The sequence below is a fragment of the Coregonus lavaretus genome (assembly GCF_964263955.1).
Source record: "Coregonus lavaretus genome assembly, chromosome: 6".
NCBI lineage: Eukaryota > Metazoa > Chordata > Actinopteri > Salmoniformes > Salmonidae > Coregonus > Coregonus lavaretus.
Genome location: NC_139993.1, coordinates 11828316 through 11848220, shown reverse-complemented (window position 1 = coordinate 11848220; position 19905 = coordinate 11828316). Strand labels below are relative to the sequence as shown.

Sequence of the window (19905 nt, the reverse complement as noted above, 5' to 3'; positions counted from 1 at the left end):
AATTTATAGAGCTCATGTGTGCTGCCTCTGTCTGGTCTTAGACTTCATATAGTTGACGCTCCACTCTCTGAACCCATTGACATTGTAACAAAAACATTCTGCCACTCATTGGCAGTGCGAAGTTGTGCTATTACATTTACTACCTGCCTCAATATTTTCAAATCTCCGGTAGAGGGGGCGCAATGCTTTTGATTAGATACAGTAGAAATTACTTTGCAATGTTAAAGAGACAAAAGCCTTTGACGCGGATGTAGAGTGTAACCTGTAAAGATAGCACCACCTCCCGATCATTTTGTTACCCTGTGATACCCTGGTAATTTGTACATAAGTTTACCGACTTCGGGGAGAAGTTGCTTCTTCAGACTTACCATCTCTTCTGACGGGACCCTCCGGAGGAAAATAATCAATTGAGTATTGATACACACCCAACTAAAAAGTAATTTTACAGGTAAATTGCAACCCTATCGAATGCAAATGAAACCATACCTTGCATAGCCTACATTTTGCACTACTCCAAATTTGGTTGCATGCCATTAGGATACTAACCTACATTTGATCTGTTGAATTGAATGCGCATTGTTCAAGAGATGTTAAATTATTTATTATAAATCCAACATATTTTTATTTATTTATGTTGCATCATAGTCATAATCGGAAATTGGTTTTGTTTATAATCGCTGCATCAGACAGTCGCACCAGTTGACATGTCGGAATTGACAGGTTTCTATTCAGTGCCAGATTTAGCCAGTTTGCTAGTTTTCATCTGTAGTCCCCTGGGCAGATAGGCTAGATAATAGATAGCCTACTGTGGTTATCTTGTAAATCAGACTTTACTACATGGGGCGATTAGTGTTAAAATATGTTATGTTGATAACGCTAAATATGACACCAATAGGATATAATGATTTATTAAACTTTAAAGTCATTACAGTATGAACAAGAGCTAAACGCGGAATGGGAATGTACTTTCAGAGAAAACACATGAAACTGATAGGGTGATTCAGAAGATAGCTGGAGGGGGATTTGGACCTTTGCCAATAAAAAAGTGAATGCTGCAACCTGGCCTCAGAGCATTTCGTATCATTATGTATGTAAATTCGAAACACTGCATTTAGTTATCTTACATTTCGTATGGTATGTATTAATTTGTGGATGTCCAGGGTTTGGGGAAGGATTGGCTAACATGCTAAGTAAGTGCAAATTAGCTATAAAAGTAGGAAGTAGTTGCAAAGTGGCTAATTAGCTAAATGCAAAAGTTGTCTATGATGAGATTCCAACATGCAACCTTTTGGGTTGCTAGATGTTCGCATTATTATACACCCAACCAACCACCCTTCCTCATTTCCATTTTTCCTTAAGTAACCTTCTGTCTTATGTAACCATACCAAACGGAACATATCATACCAATTTGAGTGTCCCGGATGTACTTTTACTATGTTACGTCTAGTCTATGAGACCAGGCTGTGCTCCCAAAGGAGATGTTTGTACTTGCTTAACAATTCCTCTCCTGATGTAATTATTTTTCTTAATGAGGTACACCAATTGATGGTGCAATAAAGACACTTTACAATTGGTTTTCACTCTGCACCCATGCAAGCACACGCACGCACACACACACACACACACACACACACACACACACACACACACACACACACACACACACACACACACACACACACACACACACACACACACACACACACACACACACACACACTGGTAGCCAATTATTCATGTTCACTGTTGTAATTATGGTTGTATGATTTACTAGTGTATGTGCATCCCAGCTGACCCACTATTTGGGACAACCTTAATAGATCCCTACTTTTTCAGACACTGGATACGCGATATCCATATGCCAGCATCAGCTCCTTGAGCATTAGGTATTGTGGTATTACTGTAAGTTTGCCACAGGTCATGCCCTGGAATTTGAACATGATTTTCCAAGCATTTCCTGTTTGCAATGCAGGAACATCGTGCAAAGTGGATGTTGCTCTAACCAGTTTAGGAAAGTAGTTGAGTAGAAAATATAATAATGGAAATAATAGAATGTGCTGAATTCTTCATTAAGGAAGCTATACAGGTCATAATGCCAATTTTCTAATAGTAATGCCAATTATAATGTATGCAGCATATAATGTTATAATCAGCATATTTTCATATCTTATATCATTTCATGATAATGTATAAATGGACAGATCTGGTTGGTTTATGAGAATCATGTCCATCTGCTGACACAGATCTCAACTTAGTGCCTTCCTCAGCATGTGTTAGAAAACTGGAGTGAGTGAGTCCTGGCCATAGGACTACCATTTGGGAAACATAAAGAAAACTGGACCAAATTAGATGTATTCTGCAACCATTTTGCCAATGTATGCAAACATTTTTGGAACATTCTAAGACTCAACATGCACACAAGGACACTTACTCGAAAAACACATTTTCTCACTCAATCTTTTTCTCAATGTCGCAGGGACGTCACAATGCTACGGATTTACTTGTGCTTGAGTGTTGTTGTCAACGTGGCCATCTCGCAGGAGGCTGAAGAACCCATCTCATACACGGCAAGTGCCCCTCTCACACCCTCCACATGCATACACTGCAGTGCCTGCTGCAAAAAAAATAGGATGGGTTTCCCGGAGCCAGCCAGAAGCCTAGTTCCAGTTCCAGACCCAAAGGCACATTCAATGGTGATTCTCCATTGGAGACTATAGGATTCATTTGGGAAACTGCCACTAAAAGACGTAGCCCCTTACCAAAAAAAATGGCTTCTGTCAAACAGTTGTGGCAACGCTTTGGTAAATTTGCCGCAAATTTGCACCAAGCTCATATTTTCACATGTAAATTAGTTTTGTGGCAAACTGTGGAGTCAAATTTGCGGCGACTTGTGAACTTCTGGCAAACAATTCTGGAAAGCTTGTAGCGAACATTCTACTGTTTCCTGCAAAATATGAACATATACAAATTAGTTCAGATTTTTGGTTACTTTGTGTATTAACAACATTTAATGCAGTGTTGGGTAGTAGTGAACTGCATGTACACTGAACAAAAATATAAACGCAACATGCAACAATTTCAACAATTTCAACAATTTTACTGAGCTACAGTTCATATAAGGAAATCAGTCAATTGAAATAAATTCATTAGGCCATAATCTATGGATTTCACATGACTGGGACTACAGATATGATTATGTTGGTCACAGACACCTTTAAAAAAAGGTAGGGGGGTGAATCAGACAACCGGTCAGTATCTGGTGTGACCATTTGCCTCATGCAGCGCGACACATCTCCTTCGCATAGAGTTGATCAGGCTGTTGATTGTGGCCTGTGGAATGTTGTCCCAATCCACTTCAATGGCTGTGCGAAGTTGCTGGATATTGGCGGGAACTGGAACACGCTGCCATACACATCGATCCAGAGCATGCCAAACATGCTCAATGGGTGACATGTCTGGTGAGTGTGCAGGCCATGGAAGAACTGGGACATTTTCAACTTCCAAGAATTGTGTACAGATCCTTGCGACATGGAGCCGTGCATTATCATGCTGAAACTTGAGGTGATGGCAGCGGATGAATGGCACGACAATGGGCCTCAGGATCTCGTCACAGTATCTCTGTGCATTCAAATTGCCATCGCTAAAATGCAATTGTGTTTGTTGTCCGTAGCTTATTCCTGCCCATACCATAACCCCACTGCCACCATGGGGCATTCTGTTCACAACATTGACATCAGCAAACCGCACTCCCATATGACGCCATCTGCCTGGTACAGTTGAAACCGGGATTCATATTTGAAGAGCACACTTCTCCAGCGTGCCAGTGGCCATTGAAGGTGAGCATTTTCCCACTGAAGTCGGTTACGACACCGAACTGCAATCAGGTCAAAACCCTGGTGAGGACGAGGAGCAGGCAGATGAGCTTCCCTGAGACTGTTTTTTGACAGTTTGTGCAGAAAATCTTCGGTTGTGCAAACCCACAGTTTCAGTGGCTGGTCTCAGACCATCCCGCAGGTGAAGAAGTCGAATGTGGAGGTCCTTGGCTGGCGTGGTTACACGTGGTCTGCGGTTGTGAGGCCGATTGGATGTACTGCCAAATTCAATTTTCTGGCAACAGCTCTGGTGGACATTCCTGCAGTCAGCATGCCAATTGCACGCTCCCTCAAAACTTGACATCTGTGGCATTGTCTTGTGTGGCTGCACATTTTAGAGGGGCCTTTTATTGTCCCCAGCACAAGGTGCACCTGTGTAATGATCTTGCTTAATCAGCTTCTTGATATGCCCCACCTGTCAGGTGGATGAATTATCTTGCAAAGGAGAAATGCTCACTAACAGGGATGTAAACACATTTGTGCACAATTTGAGAGAAATATGTTTTTGTGCGCATGGAACATTTCTGTGATCTTTTATTTCAGCTCATGAAACATGGGACCAACACTTTACATGTTGCGTTTATATTTTTGTTCAGTATAGTTCAACTAGTAATTTAACTACATTTTCCAGTAGCTTGGTGGTAGTTGAGCTAAATTCAAATCTAGGTAGTGCTTTAAGTAGTTAATTACTTTTTTTGCCAGGTAGTGGTGCAGCTAACTACTGGAACTACACACTACTTTTCTTTACAATAATGTAATAAATGATGGGTGAAGTAGGCAATCATTTACTTTCTTTTTCGTCATCAGACCTGCCTAATTCTCACTTGAAACAGTTTTTGTGTTTAATAGACTAAATTAAACATTCTGTTAAGATATGACCCCAACGTGATTTGTTCTAGCAATTTGTAGTCTATGACATTTCAGATTTACATTATGATAATTTTTCACGAGGTAGTTTGAATGTAGTTAACTACTTTTTCAAAGTAACTTTAGGTAGCTCTTTACACTCGTACCTGTATACGGGTTGAAAATGGCAGATTTGGAGACTGATAAGAGTGTAAATTGGAACACAGTGGCTGGACAATAACATGCTATACATGACGTCAGGTCTCAGGGTCTCCGCTTCACAGCTCTGTATGGGTTTTGACTGACAGCCGTTCTGAACTTGAGCACCACGCGCTAGAGATGCGTGGGTTGACTCATAACCCGCAGTCCCCACAGTTATATTGTGGGACAGGCAGGTTTAGGGTCATGAAATATTGTGTGGTTAGATACCGTCTGTAGAGGCACTATCTTTATCAGCATCATAAAAGCTGATATTATTTCAACCACAAAATATGCATCCAAGCCGAACTGAAATCTTATCAGAGACATGTTGGGTCGTTTTCACAGCTTTCTATTTCCTTTCCTTACAACCAGTCCCTTAATGTCTTTGCTACATGAAAGAAGCAGAGATGACAGAGAACTTTAGTAATGTCAACTAGATTGAAGCATTCATTTAGTTTATTTAGTCACATATACAGTGGGGGAAAAAAGTATTTAGTCAGCCACCAATTGTGCAAGTTCTCCCACTTAAAAAGATGAGAGAGGCCTGTAATTTTCATCATAGGTACACGTCAACTATGACAGACAAATTGAGAATTTTCTTTCCAGAAAATCACATTGTAGGATTTTTAATGAATTTATTTGCAAAATATGGTGGAAAATAAGTATTTGGTCACCTACAAACAAGCAAGATTTCTGGCTCTCACAGACCTGTAACTTCTTCTTTAAGAGGCTCCTCTGTCCTCCACTCGTTACCTGTATTAATGGCACCTGTTTGAACTTGTTATCAGTATAAAAGACACCTGTCCACAACCTCAAACAGTCACACTCCAAACTCCACTATGGCCAAGACCAAAGAGCTGTCAAAGGACACCAGAAACAAAATTGTAGACCTGCACCAGGCTGGGAAGACTGAATCTGCAATAGGTAAGCAGCTTGGTTTGAAGAAATCAACTGTGGGAGCAATTATTAGGAAATGGAAGACATACAAGACCACTGATAATCTCCCTCGATCTGGGGCTCCACGCAAGATCTCACCCCGTGGGGTCAAAATGATCACAAGAACGGTGAGCAAAAATCCCAGAACCACACGGGGGGACCTAGTGAATGACCTGCAGAGAGCTGGGACCAAAGTAACAAAGCCTACCATCAGTAACACACTACGCCGCCAGGGACTCAAATCCTGCAGTGCCAGACGTGTCCCCCTGCTTAAGCCAGTACATGTCCAGGCCCGTCTGAAGTTTGCTAGAGTGCATTTGGATGATCCAGAAGAGGATTGGGAGAATGTCATATGGTCAGATGAAACCAAAATATAACTTTTTGGTAAAAACTCAACTCGTCGTGTTTGGAGGACAAAGAATGCTGAGTTGCATCCAAAGAACACCATACCTACTGTGAAGCATGGGGGTGGAAACATCATGCTTTGGGGCTGTTTTTCTGCAAAGGGACCAGGACGACTGATCCGTGTAAAGGAAAGAATGAATGGGGCCATGTATCGTGAGATTTTGAGTGAAAACCTCCTTCCATCAGCAAGGGCATTGAAGATGAAACGTGGCTGGGTCTTTCAGCATGACAATGATCCCAAACACACCGCCCGGGCAACGAAGGAGTGGCTTCGTAAGAAGCATTTCAAGGTCCTGGAGTGGCCTAGCCAGTCTCCAGATCTCAACCCCATAGAAAATCTTTGGAGGGAGTTGAAAGTCCGTGTTTCCCAGCGACAGCCCCAAAACATCACTGCTCTAGAGGAGATCTGCATGGAGGAATGGGCCAAAATACCAGCAACAGTGTGTGAAAACCTTGTGAAGACTTACAGAAAACGTTTGACCTGTGTCATTGCCAACAAAGGGTATATAACAAAGTATTGAGAAACTTTTGTTATTGACCAAATACTTATTTTCCACCATAATTTGCAAATAAATTCATTAAAAATCCTACAATGTGATTTTCTGGAAATTTTTTCTCATTTTGTCTGTCATAGTTGACGTGTACCTATGATGAAAATTACAGGCCTCTCTCATCTTTAAGTGGGAGAACTTGCACAATTGGTGGCTGACTAAATACTTTTTTTCCCCACTGTAATGACAGAAGAGAAGCTGCATGTATCTATAGACAAGTTGACTAACCTACGAAAATGTCAGAAATTATAAGCAGAAACAGATCTAAATCAGGCGAAAAAAAGCATGCACCCCCTGTAAATAAAATCTTTCTGCCGTCTCTGACTGTAGCCTACAGCTCATTATTTTCTATATTACGGGTTAGAGTCGGTTGCGGGTGTTGTGGAAAATAACCACTATACTTTATTACAAATAAGGTCTTACAGAGTTTTTGTTGCATCAATAAATTACTTTATTAAAGTTTTCAACAAAGCCGATACCAGTCTGCAGAGTGGCACACCCCTTACGGTCTCCCTCCATCTTATATAGTCCTCTTCAGTTTTCCCGCTCTTTTATTGCTCCGCCCACTTCCTTTGTCTCTGAGAGCAGCTAAACTCAACTTTCATTAAGTTCAGAGTACTACAATCAATCAAACCTTATCTTGCAAAAACACTCATGTTTAGTTTAAACTCTGTTCAACCCTGGCTCTTTTCACTGTGTTTGAAGACAAAAACAAACGGCCCAAGCCAGTTTCTGTCTTTGATATGATAAGACAACCATGGATCTAAGTAAGAGCAAGCAATCTGACCCTAGGGCAGATTCCCTCTCTACTCACCCACACAGTGAAATTAAATGACCCAATACAATTCCTGGCCCAGTAACAAAGAATTCTAACTTTATGCTCTTGATTAACCCAGTTCTACCTCATAGTCCATTAAACTCTACAGTTCATTAATAATAATTCACCTCATATCCCTCCTTATGGGATTACTAATCCCATAACCTTACAAAAGTATATTATGTTTATGCTATCAATCACCATCCTTGCATTCAAAATTATACTCATAATGAACAATATTAATATTTCTACCTAAACCAATTCCAATATAAGTGTTAGTATCCTAACACATTAAAACTAACGTAGCGTTGTTTTAGCCATACTACCTCCACATAGGGTCATGTTTAAGAATAATATCAATATCTTTAATTCACATAATTTCATTCAGATCAATCAGTCAGATTACAACTCATAATCATACTCAAATTAATTACCCAAAACAAATTTAGAATGACAATTCTTAGTTAGTCACCTTGGTTTCATCATTAAAAGTTAAAACTCTCACCTTGGCACATATTGACACTGGCATATTGTATAGTTAATTCTAACATGACCTTCCTCATAACGAGAATTACAACAGATCAGTATCCCAATGCATTCCTATTCTAAATTACTATACATTTAGCAGTGTATACTACCTCCTCAATTCAACATACTACCTTAACTAACACTCCCTTCCTCTACCGGCACTCAATCTTCTGGCGTCCTCCTTATGTTCTTCAGATAGCTTCATAGTTCGTCTTGGATTGCCCATGGCAATGTCCCAATTCCAATGTCACACCTGAGCCGCCCCACCTCCACCTTCATTCTGTTTTGTCCATTTTGCCAACTAGTATACCCAAACTATGAAGAATGTTGTATTTGCATAGATCTCTCTTCCTTGAGAGAAAAGGCACAAAAGAGAAGGCAATTGATTGTTTTGATTTGATGCTGGATTCAGGTCCCCTGGCAGAGGTGGTGCCGGACAGGAACGTCTTCAAAGCCTTTGTTGCTCCTCTTCAGCCGGGTAGAGGGTTTTTGGTTTTTATTGAGGTTTACACCGTTCTGGACCGAATTATCTCTGCTATGCATTACGACACCATCCGTAGTAACCTCAGGAAAGGACAGATCATACGTTTATTTGAGTTCATTTCTAAACCAAAACATCCCTATAAGCATTGACTATATGACAAATTATTATGTTTCACCACTCATTCTTAACACCCATTTCTAATACTTGATCCTGCTGCCTGATAGATTTTTCTTTGAGGGGTCCCTGTATTCCAAAGGCTATCTGTTTAAACGCCACCTAATTTCACATTCTCCCTTGAATATATATAACCCAATTGTTTTATTGTAACATTCCTATATTTCCTCATAGTCTATTTGATATTACTCTGGTGTTTCCCTTTTCCTTGTTCCTATTCTAACAATTGCTTACACTTCTCTCCTCATCCTGGTTGATCATAAAATTGTTTATAGTTAGAATTTCCTAAATATTACAAAAGTTGTGATTGAATCCTAGCACACAGTCCTGGTAACTGTGAGGATTAGGAACTACTGTTAATTATTTTACAGGAGATGTGGTGCATATTAGACTATTTTCTTTATTTAATTGTAATGTAATATATTGTACTCATCTATACCAATCATTGTTTAACGGCTCCTTCCATTCCCTTTCTGCTGTATTTGGTATGGCTCTAACATGTACAGGGTTTAGTGCACTTTCCCAAGGAATAACTACTCCAACAACACTTCCCCCTGGAACTCTAACACTAAGTAATACATCAACTTGTTTATCTAAGTATTGAACTGTTATCCTTATGTCTATGATCCATCTGTCTTTTTCTTTTATTATCTTAAGGTCACCGTTACCCCATGTGATTTCCCCATACTCCTTGTGCTGGTTCTTCCCACACTAATAACCATTTAACCCTTGTATTTTAATAGTGATCCCTTTCTGTATTTTAGTTATGGTTCCTGCCTGTGCAGGAATATACATTCTAATCCTGTCTATATCCCTTCTATGTCTTGTTCTTCTGCTCTTCACTATTATCAGTACCCCATTCCCCTTATTCTCAGGGAACTAGTCAAGTGCAAAGAAATCAATGATGGGGATATCTGGTGTGTCTTGAATGTCTGGAATATCTCGAAGATCTAGAAGGTCTTGAAGGTCTCGGTGGTCTGCCCCTCCGCCGAGGGAATCAGCAAGAACACGTAGCTTATCAGTAATTGCCCTCCTCCCCCATCGGATTCTCGCCAGCATCCTCAGCACTCTCATCTCTCAGTCATCAGTTCCCTCACTCTGGTACAATGGTTTAGATGATACCAGGTCACACTCCCCTCTATCCATACCGCCGTTGGTGTAACCTGGACGACGATGTATGGTCACTTTAGCTGTTAACCTTCTTCCGTCACTAGGGTCTCCGGATCAGCCAGAGTCCCTCTCAATCTATCGACATCGGTCTGCGAAGAGTGTCCTTCTATCAGCCTACCCATAGGGAAGCTCGGAGTTACTGCTGCAAGGACCCACAAGCACAGACACACACAAAAGACAACAATGCTACCCAATGGCAGGGTCATCTTCCTCTCCTGGGGTTGGAACACTCCTATAGTGGGAAACATGGATCTAAGTATCTGTCTCTGCCACTTTTTACCATCATTGAGGTAGCCAACACCACCTGGTACGGGCCCCTCCACATAGGGTCTTTCCAACTCTTTCTTCCATAGTCTTTTACCATCACATAGTCTCCAGGGCGCAGAAAATACTCAGATTCTCCTACTCCGTTGGGCAGAGTTCCCTTCACCCATGGGAAAAATCTTAAGAACATTGTTAGGTTAGGTGAGACACAGTATGCTACTTATGTCCTCTCATCCGTCAGGAGAAGCCTTGAGATTATGAAGCGCACCCTCTTCCAGCTCGTTGTAGTCCACTCATTTCATAGACAGACCACCTCTACACCCTGCCTCCTATCACAAAAACAAAAAAGATTTAACCTAACCCATAACACATTATTACTACTGCTCATATCCTTAATACAATTTGCATATCTTACCACAAAAACATTAAAAATATTAAAACCATTAAAAACCATTAAAACTCCTGTAAGCCCAAAAATCATTAAAACACCTGTAAAACCCCTGTAAGCCCAAAAAAACAAAATCGTTAATAACTTCCCCCCTTTGGACACATGTGTTCAAAAAACAAAACAACAACAATATTGCTTGTTAAACCAAAAATAATAATTGAACTTTAAATGACAACCCTTGATGATATCTTAACCCAATTTCATTCCATAATATTATTCAAGGATATTGTTATGTGGGCAGCTTGTCTCTCCCTTTTCTGTTTCCCTTCCTCCTTGTTTTGTCCCCTCTTTTTCTGTTGTATGTGTGTTTGTCCCCTTTATGTGGGTGTGTCTGGAGTGGAGCAGGGGGCGTGCTCAGGATCTGCCTCTCCTGTGCAGCTGCGGGTTGTTTCCAGTGATTCCTGCCTACGCAGCTGCATCCTATTCTCTCATCAACCTGCACTACTTATTCCTGGGCATGGCTCTCCACCGGCGCCAGATCGTTGTTCTTACCAGAGCGGTAACTTGGCTCACCAGTAAAGTTATTTTGTCTTTGTCTTCAGCCTGGCTCTCCACTCTCCTTTACCTGTCGTTTGTTTTGTCTTCAGTTCGGACATACCTCCCAACCTGCCTGCCTTCCTGCCGGTCGGTCTGCCTGCCTGCCTGCCTGCCTGCCTGCCTGCCTGCCTGCCTCAGCCTCTCCTTCCTCCGGAGCCGACTAGCCCACTCTGTTCCTTTACGTCAGTTGTTTTTGGACTAAGACAATTTGAACTTTTATTAAAACATTTTTGTTTCTTCCACTCCCTTTGTCGTGTTGGTTTCTCTGAGTGCTGGGTTGAACCATAGCCATAACAGAACGATCTGGCCATGGACCCAACAGAGAAACAGCACGGGGCAAACAAAGACAGCTTCCAACAAGCTATCCAGGCTCAAGGAACGTTGCTAGGACAGCATGACCAGTTGATTCGGACTCTTGTGGAAGATAATCATCAACTGCTGAACCAGGTGACTCAGTTAACTACACACGTCTCTAAATTGTCTGTTATCAGTTCTCCATCTCTCTCTGACCCCCAGTTTGATGCACCCCAAGTTGTTTCCTCGGACACTAGGCAGGCTTCGTTCCGTCGGGAACCCCCTGTCACGTCGCCTGAACCGTTCAATGGAGAATTGGACAAGTGCCGGGGATTTTTGCTTCAGTGTGACTTGATTTTTCGGCAGAGACCACTGTCGTTTTCTACTGATTCATCTAAGGTACATTATGTTCTGGGGCTGTTAAGAGGGAAAGCTCTGGTTTGGGCTGAGGCTGTGTGCTCAGATCAAACTTTGACTGGATTGACTTTTGCTGATTTCTCTGCTAAATTGAAGACTGTTTTTGACCATCCTGACCATGTGGGTAATTCCTCCAAGATACTTTTTAATTTGAGGCAGGGTTCTAACAGTGTGGCAGAGTACTCTATTGAGTTCTGGACGTTGGCAGCGGACTCCAAGTGGAACAATGTGGCACTTCAAGGAGCATTTCTAAACGGTTTGAATGAAGCCATTAAGGATGAACTGGCTGCTCGTGATGAGCCACATGATTTACATTCTCTCGTTTCCCTGTCCATCAAGCTAGACAATCGGTTGCGGGAGAGGCGTCGGGAGAGAGGTGATCGGCCACATCTAGGAGGACGAGTTCCCCAGCCTTCAACCACTCGAGTCTCGCCTCTCCGGAGTCGGCAGCTTCTTGTTCCTGATTCCATCCCGAGCACAGAGGAGGAACCTATGCAAGTGGGTCGAGCTCGACTACCTCCAGCTGAGCGGCAACGGCGCCTCCAGGCGGGTGAGTGCCTGTACTGTGGAGACGCCACACACATTCTGGCTACATGCCCTAAGCGGCCAAAAGACAAGGCTCGCTCGTAACGGTGGGTCTACTTGCGAGCCCAGAGTTAGATCCTGAACCCATCATTCCCCGATTACAAGTACCTGTAACCTTACGTTTCCAGAGTCATTCCCTGCCACTCTCAGCTCTCATAGACTCAGGTGCAGAAGATAACTTTATTAGCCACCAGTTCGTTACACAAGCTCGTATCCCCATGGAGCCACTACCTACCCCCATCCGGGTCACAGCCCTTGATGGGCGCCTCCTCGCGGAGATAACTCATCAAACCACCCCCGTTTCCCTAGTGATTTCTGGCAATCATTGTGAAAGCATTCAGCTAAGAGTTATGTCTGGCTCAGCTACCTCCCTAATCCTTGGCTTCCCCTGGTTGGCTCTTCACAACCCACAAATTGATTGGACACGTCACACCATTCTCAGTTGGAGCACTAACTGCCATTCCGAGTGCCTGAGGTCAGCGGTTCCCCCCACTAAGTGTAACCCAACTCCTCCCTCAGCTCCTCTTGATCTGTCATCTGTCCCCAAAGAATACCATGACTTAGCGGAGGTTTTCAGTAAGGACAAGGCTCTGTCTCTACCACCACATAGGCCTTATGATTGCCCTATTGAACTGCTCCCTGGTGCTCCCTTGCCCTCTAGTCGGTTATACAATCTGTCCCGACCGGAAAGAGAGGCAATGGAGCAGTACATTGGTGATTCTCTGGTCTCGGGCATAATCCATCCCTCGTCGTCTCCTTTGGGTGCAGGTTTCTTTTTCGTGGAAAAGAAGGACAAGTCGTTACGCCCCTGTATCGATTTCAGGGGTTTAAACAACATAACTGTTAAAAACAAGTATCCCCTTCCACTCATCAACTCAGCTTTTGAACCTCTGCATGGCGCCACAGTGTTTTCCAAGCTCGACCTCAGGAATGCTTATCACCTTGTCCGAATCCGAAAGGGAGATGAGTGGAAAACCGCTTTCAACACTCCACTGGGACATTTTGAGTATTTGGTCATGCCCTTTGGGCTTTCAAATGCCCCTGCGGTTTTCCAAGCCATGGTGAACGATGTTCTTAGGGATTTTTTGAACCGTTTTGTCTTTGTATACCTGGATGATATTCTTGTTTTTTCCAAGTCACCCGAGGAGCATGAGTCACACGTCCGTCAAGTCCTTCAACGGCTCTTGGAGAACAAGCTGTACGTCAAGGCAGAGAAGTGTGAGTTCCACAAACAGTCTACATCGTTCCTTGGATTCATAATTGAGAGCGGGCAGGTGAAGGCGGACCCCGAGAAGATCCGGGCAGTGACGGAATGGCCCACACCCACCACCCGTAAGCAACTTCAACGATTTTTGGGCTTTGCTAACTTCTACCGTAGATTCATTAAGGGTTTTAGTAGAGTGGTGGCACCCCTTACAAGACTCACATCTCCTAAAGTCCCTTTTCGGTGGTCCCCTGAGGCGGAGCAGGCGGTAGGGGTTTTGAAGGAACTGTTTTCCACCTCCCCCGTGTTGATACACCCCAATACCTCTCTGCAGTTTGTTGTGGAGGTGGACGCGTCGGACTCAGGTGTGGGAGCAGTCCTCTCCCAGCGCTCCCCCACTGACCAAAGGCTTCACCCCTGTGCTTTTTTCTCCAAGAAATTGTCACCCACAGAACGGAATTACGACGTTGGAAACCGGGAACTGCTGGCGGTCAAGCTTGCACTGGAAGAATGGCGGCACTGGCTGGATGGAGCTGAATTGCCGTTTGTGGTCTGGACTGACCACAAAAACTTGGCTTACATCCAAGCCACTAAGAGACTCAACTCACGCCAAGCCAGATGGGCCCTGTTTTTTAGTAGGTTTAACTTTATTCTTACATACAGACCGGGGTCAAGAAATGTTAAACCAGATGCTTTGTCCCGCCAGTTTGCTGACCCTTCGGAGACCAGCGAGCCTGAGGCAGTCCTGCCTTCCTCATGCGTCGTGGCGGCTGTTCAGTGGGAGATCGAGTCTCTTGTGAAGACTGCACTTGCCACGGACCCGGGACCGGGTGATGGACCTCCCAACCTACTCTTTGTTCCCGAGACGGTCCGGTCTCAGGTGTTGCAGTGGATTCACACCTCCCGTTTTGCTGGTCACCCTGGGATGAGACGCACGTTGACGCTGCTTAGGAGACATTTTTGGTGGCCTTCAATGGAAACTGACGTTCGGGCTTTTGTGGCAGCCTGTTCAACCTGTGCTCGGGGCAAAGCCTCCCATCAGTCCCCTTCGGGGCTGCTGCTACCCCTCCCAGTTCCCAGCCGTCCCTGGTCCCACATTGCCATGGATTTTGTCACCGGCCTACCCAAGTCTGAAGGTAATGATACTATACTTACCATTGTGGACAGATTCTCTAAATCTGTCCACTATATAGCATTACCAAAATTACCGTCTGCCAGTGAGACAGCGGACCTCCTAGTCCAACATGTATTCCGTCCCCATGGAATACCTGTGGACATCGTATCTGATAGAGGCCCACAGTTTACTTCCCGTGTTTGGAAGGGTTTCTGTTCTGCTTTGGGTGCTTCCGTTAGTCTGTCCTCAGGGTTTCATCCCCAGACCAACGGTCAAACAGAAAGAGCCAATCAAAACCTCGAAGCAACCCTTCGTTGTGTGGCTGCTCAACATCCATCATCCTGGGCTAAACATCTGCCCTGGATAGAGTACGCCCACAACTCCCTCACCGCCTCTGCCACCGGTCTTTCACCCTTCGAGGTTACCATGGGTTATCAACCCCCTCTGTTTCCTGCTCAGGAGAAGGAATTGGCTGTTCCTTCGGTTCAGGAGAACCTCCGCCGCTGCCAGAGAGTGTGGAGCGACGCTCGGGAAGCATTGCTTCGGACCACCGACAGGAACAAGACAACAGCGGATAGGAGCAGGACTCCCGCACCTGTGTTTCATCCTGGTCAAGAGGTTTGGCTGTCATCTAAGAACGTACCTCTTCGTACCAAATCACGCAAGCTGTCTCCTCGGTACCTGGGTCCGTTTGTGGTGGAATCCATCATTAACCCCGCTGCGGTTCGTTTGAAGTTGCCTTCAGCCATGAAGATACACCCTACCTTCCACGTCTCCCAACTGAAACCTGTGTCCTCCAGCCTTTTGTGTCCGCCGGCTGATCCACCTCCACCTGTTCGCCTCATTGACGACCATCCGGCCTACACCGTCAGTAGGCTCCTGGACTCTCGGAGGCGGGGTAGGGGTCTCCAATACCTAGTCGATTGGGAAGGTTATGGACCAGAGGAGAGGTCTTGGGTCCCTAAGCGTTTTGTGTTGGATCCTCAGCTGATCACGGACTTCCATCACGACAACCCTGACAGGCCTGGTGGGTCGCCAGGTGGCGACCATTGAGGGGGGGGTACTGTTATGTGGGCAGCTTGTCTCTCCCTTTTCTGTTTCCCTTCCTCCTTGTTTTGTCCCCTCTTTTTCTGTTGTATGTGTGTTTGTCCCCTTTATGTGGGTGTGTCTGGAGTGGAGCAGGGGGCGTGCTCAGGATCTGCCTCTCCTGTGCAGCTGCGGGTTGTTTCCAGTGATTCCTGCCTACGCAGCTGCATCCTATTCTCTCATCAACCTGCACTACTTATTCCTGGGCATGGCTCTCCACCGGCGCCAGATCGTTGTTCTTACCAGAGCGGTAACTTGGCTCACCAGTAAAGTTATTTTGTCTTTGTCTTCAGCCTGGCTCTCCACTCTCCTTTACCTGTCGTTTGTTTTGTCTTCAGTTCGGACATACCTCCCAACCTGCCTGCCTTCCTGCCGGTCGGTCTGCCTGCCTGCCTGCCTGCCTGCCTGCCTGCCTGCCTGCCTCAGCCTCTCCTTCCTCCGGAGCCGACTAGCCCACTCTGTTCCTTTACGTCAGTTGTTTTTGGACTAAGACAATTTGAACTTTTATTAAAACATTTTTGTTTCTTCCACTCCCTTTGTCGTGTTGGTTTCTCTGAGTGCTGGGTTGAACCATAGCCATAACAGATATCTCTCCTTCAAGACTAACTCTCTCACTTCATCCTTGTCCTGTTTGGAATGATATATAGGATGAATGCCAAATTATATACTTCTTCACAATTCCTTATTATAATCAACCCCCAATTCAACATGCCTCCGGATTTACAGTGTGGGTGATCAGGCCACACTATAAAGCCAGGACAGATTGCAGAGGTCATTGAAATCATTCAATTAATTGTTCCATCAAATAGTATACTACTCATTAACAACCGTCAAAACATTTCATAAATGTTGTATCCCAAGTGTACAGTATGTCTTTAGTACAGCTCTTTTCAAAATAAATCACACGGATTTACTTATCCTTCAGTAAATAAAAGCCCAAATTACATGTGTTTGCCCCTTTAAGATATTTCACTTCCATCCCGTGAAAGAACCTAAAATACAGATAAAAATCATATACAGTTAACATTTCATACTAAGTGGTTTGTTTGTGGTTATTTGAACACCATATAGTAAAACAATAAACAACCCAAAAATGGCCAGGCCTTATTTATAGTCTATGAAAATATTTCAAAGAAAAGATAATCACTCCCCCCTTTTTCCTGGAAGAAAAGGTACACATTTAGTTAGTTTCCATTTCGATACCTCTTAATCAGTCCACACAATCTAAATTCGAAATTCTCACTCTCTTGCCACATCTCCTGATCCCTCCTTTCAGACAACGCTCAAGAACATCACTTGTGACTCATCCCTTCTCCGGTGAATTCCACAATCCAGCGCACATAAAACGAAATAAAATCCCATAAGATTTAAACCCCTAGGCTTTTCCCTAGCCGCACTGCTACCACTCAATCACCCCCAACATGCTTTGTGACGTCGAAAACTAAAATATGCTATCTCTTGCCTCGTTGGTTGCACTTTCCCACATGCCCTGTGGCCCCCCTCCTATAAAATCGTTTACTAATGTGATGATGGTTTCGCCCATTAGCGTCATCGTCATTCGACGCCCATAACACTTTACTACAATCCATAACACTAAAATTCAACCCCTCTAGCGATTGTTTAAATGCAGCATGATACACCATTTGACTATTTGTAACCCTCATTCGCGCTGTCACCCATACATACTGTCAATTTACATTTCACCTTTCAGAATTCATTATCTTTGACCCTCGGAAGGATTCTTTAACCCCACTGAATGTAATACTTTTCCCTCTCACAAATACAGTCAATTCCTCAGTGTAAGGAATCAGTGATATTTGATCCCAAGTATCTATTAAAATTTTGTTTGAGACGTGGTCTCCTACATCTCCCTTATCATTCATACTGTAGGGGATTTCCATCAATCCGTGAAGAAAGACTCCCAATCAAGACACATCAGACATTTTAATGTTTCATTAAGTGGAATATACACCTATAACATAACAAACCCATAACCACTTTCCAGTATTCTAATCATTTCAATTTGCTGCCTTGATTTTAGTAAAAATATAAATTGTTGTGTAATCAATCCAGAACCTACAAAAAGTTAGTCCTGTCCCATAGTCCAAAATAACAGTTTATACCTACATTTTGTTCTCCATTCCTTGGTGTGGAAACCTGCTGCTTCCTTTTTTCTTCTTCTATCTTTACATTCCCTGTTATTGAGACTAGACCTGTGACCTGAGAATACTGCCCCCCTTCTGTGTATGGTGGTGGTGTAGTTAAAGCCAGCCTTTTTTGTTTCACTCTGTCTCACCATTAGCATCCTTCTAGCGTTGGCTATGCTGTCCCTCCAACTCTTTCCTTCCTCACAGAATATTTTCAAGATTTCTCTCTTTCCTCCTTTCCAAAAACCGAGATTATCCCTTGCCTTTCTTTTAATATTCTTATTTTCCTTATCTTATCCTAAACCTATAAAATAGCCCTGGAGACTTCTCCTGTCCCTAGCTATTTTCCCAGTACCCTATTCGTTCTAGGTCGCTAGACCACACCCTACTTTCCCTGATCAATATCCTCGTTACTCTATTTTTCAAAAACCCTCCCGTTGTACTAACATACTCTATTGTCCCCGTATCTGAACTTTTGTATCTGTTTTCCCGTGGTTCTCTTTCTAATCTTCATCTCGGTATTTATTCCCAAACCTTGGCTTTCAACTCTCCCCTTTCCTTGTTTATATCTGGACTGCTACCCCCTATTCTAAATTCTCCTATCTCCCTTACAGCTAGATTTGTACTCGCTAGTGTCTCTCTTTTACACGCGAACTAAAACATGGCATTAGTAAAGTCTATTCCCAACCCACCAATACCTAATAGTATTTTTGCATTCATATTATTAAAATACATTACTTTCCTCTGTCTACCCATACAATTCACCTTTTAATTCTAACTTCCCTATTAAATTGCTTTCCTTTGTTATCAATTCAAATCACGGCCTCAGCTCTATCGCAATTGCCAATCCGCTATTCAATTTCTGTAACTGTCCTTTCTGATTACGCTCTAATTAATAAAACAAATGCTTGCTATCGTTGACAAGCATACACTTAATTCACAACCATATTCAATTCACTATTCCAAACTCCAATTGTATTCTCAGTAGTTTTCAAATGATCAACTCATTCGGGCGGCAGGTAGCCTAGTGGTCAAGAGCGCCGTGCCAGCAACGGAAAGGTCGCCGGTTCCAATCTCAGAGCCGACCAGGCGAAAAACCTGTCGATGTGCCCCCGAGCAAGGCATCCAACCCTAACCACTCCTGTAAATCGCTCTTGATAAGAGCGTCTGCCAAATGGCAAAAATGTAATTCGGTGCCACAGCAAATAACTATCTTTCCGGTTGAATACGGGAGTCGTTCAATTTTAAATCAGCAAGCTGCTAAATCGTCCAGTCTTATAACACAAACTGAACACTGACTGTTCTATCAATCTAAGCAACCCACAACCATAATTGGACTAAAATCTAGATTTTAGTCAGTAATGCAGAATCTACAGTGGGGAAAAAAAGTATTTAGTCAGCCACCAATTGTGCAAGTTCTCCCACTTAAAAAGATGAGAGAGGCCTGTAATTTTCATCATAGGTACACGTCAACCATGACAGACAAAATGAGGAAAACAAATCCAGAAAATCACATTGTAGGATTTTTAATGAATTTATTTGCAAATTATGGTGGAAAATAAGTATTTGGTCAATAACAAAAGTTTCTCAATACTTTGTTGTATACCCTTTGTTGGCAATGACACAGGTCAAACGTTTTCTGTAAGTCTTCACAAGGTTTTCACACACTGTTGCTGGTATTTTGGCCCATTCCTCCATGCAGATCTCCTCTAGAGCAGTGATGTTTTGGGGCTGTCGCTGGGCAACACGGACTTTCAACTCCCTCCAAAGATTTTCTATGGGGTTGAGATCTGGAGACTGGCTAGGCCACTCCAGGACCTTGAAA

The 19905-nt window shown here is 43.4% G+C and overlaps 1 protein-coding gene across 1 annotated transcript in view; it reads left to right on the top strand.

Moving 5' to 3' along the window:
* The first annotated feature begins 349 nt into the window (after positions 1–349).
* The window catches only part of LOC311130187 (EGF-containing fibulin-like extracellular matrix protein 1), a 45142-nt gene continuing 25586 nt past the window's right edge, over positions 350–19905 (top strand). Inside the window, exons 1-2 of the mRNA XM_084162882.1 lie at positions 350–448; positions 2477–2567. Coding sequence (XP_084019008.1) covers positions 2487–2567 — 81 coding nt within the window. The 5' untranslated portion in view covers positions 350–448; positions 2477–2486. The remainder of the gene's footprint in view (positions 449–2476; positions 2568–19905) is intronic.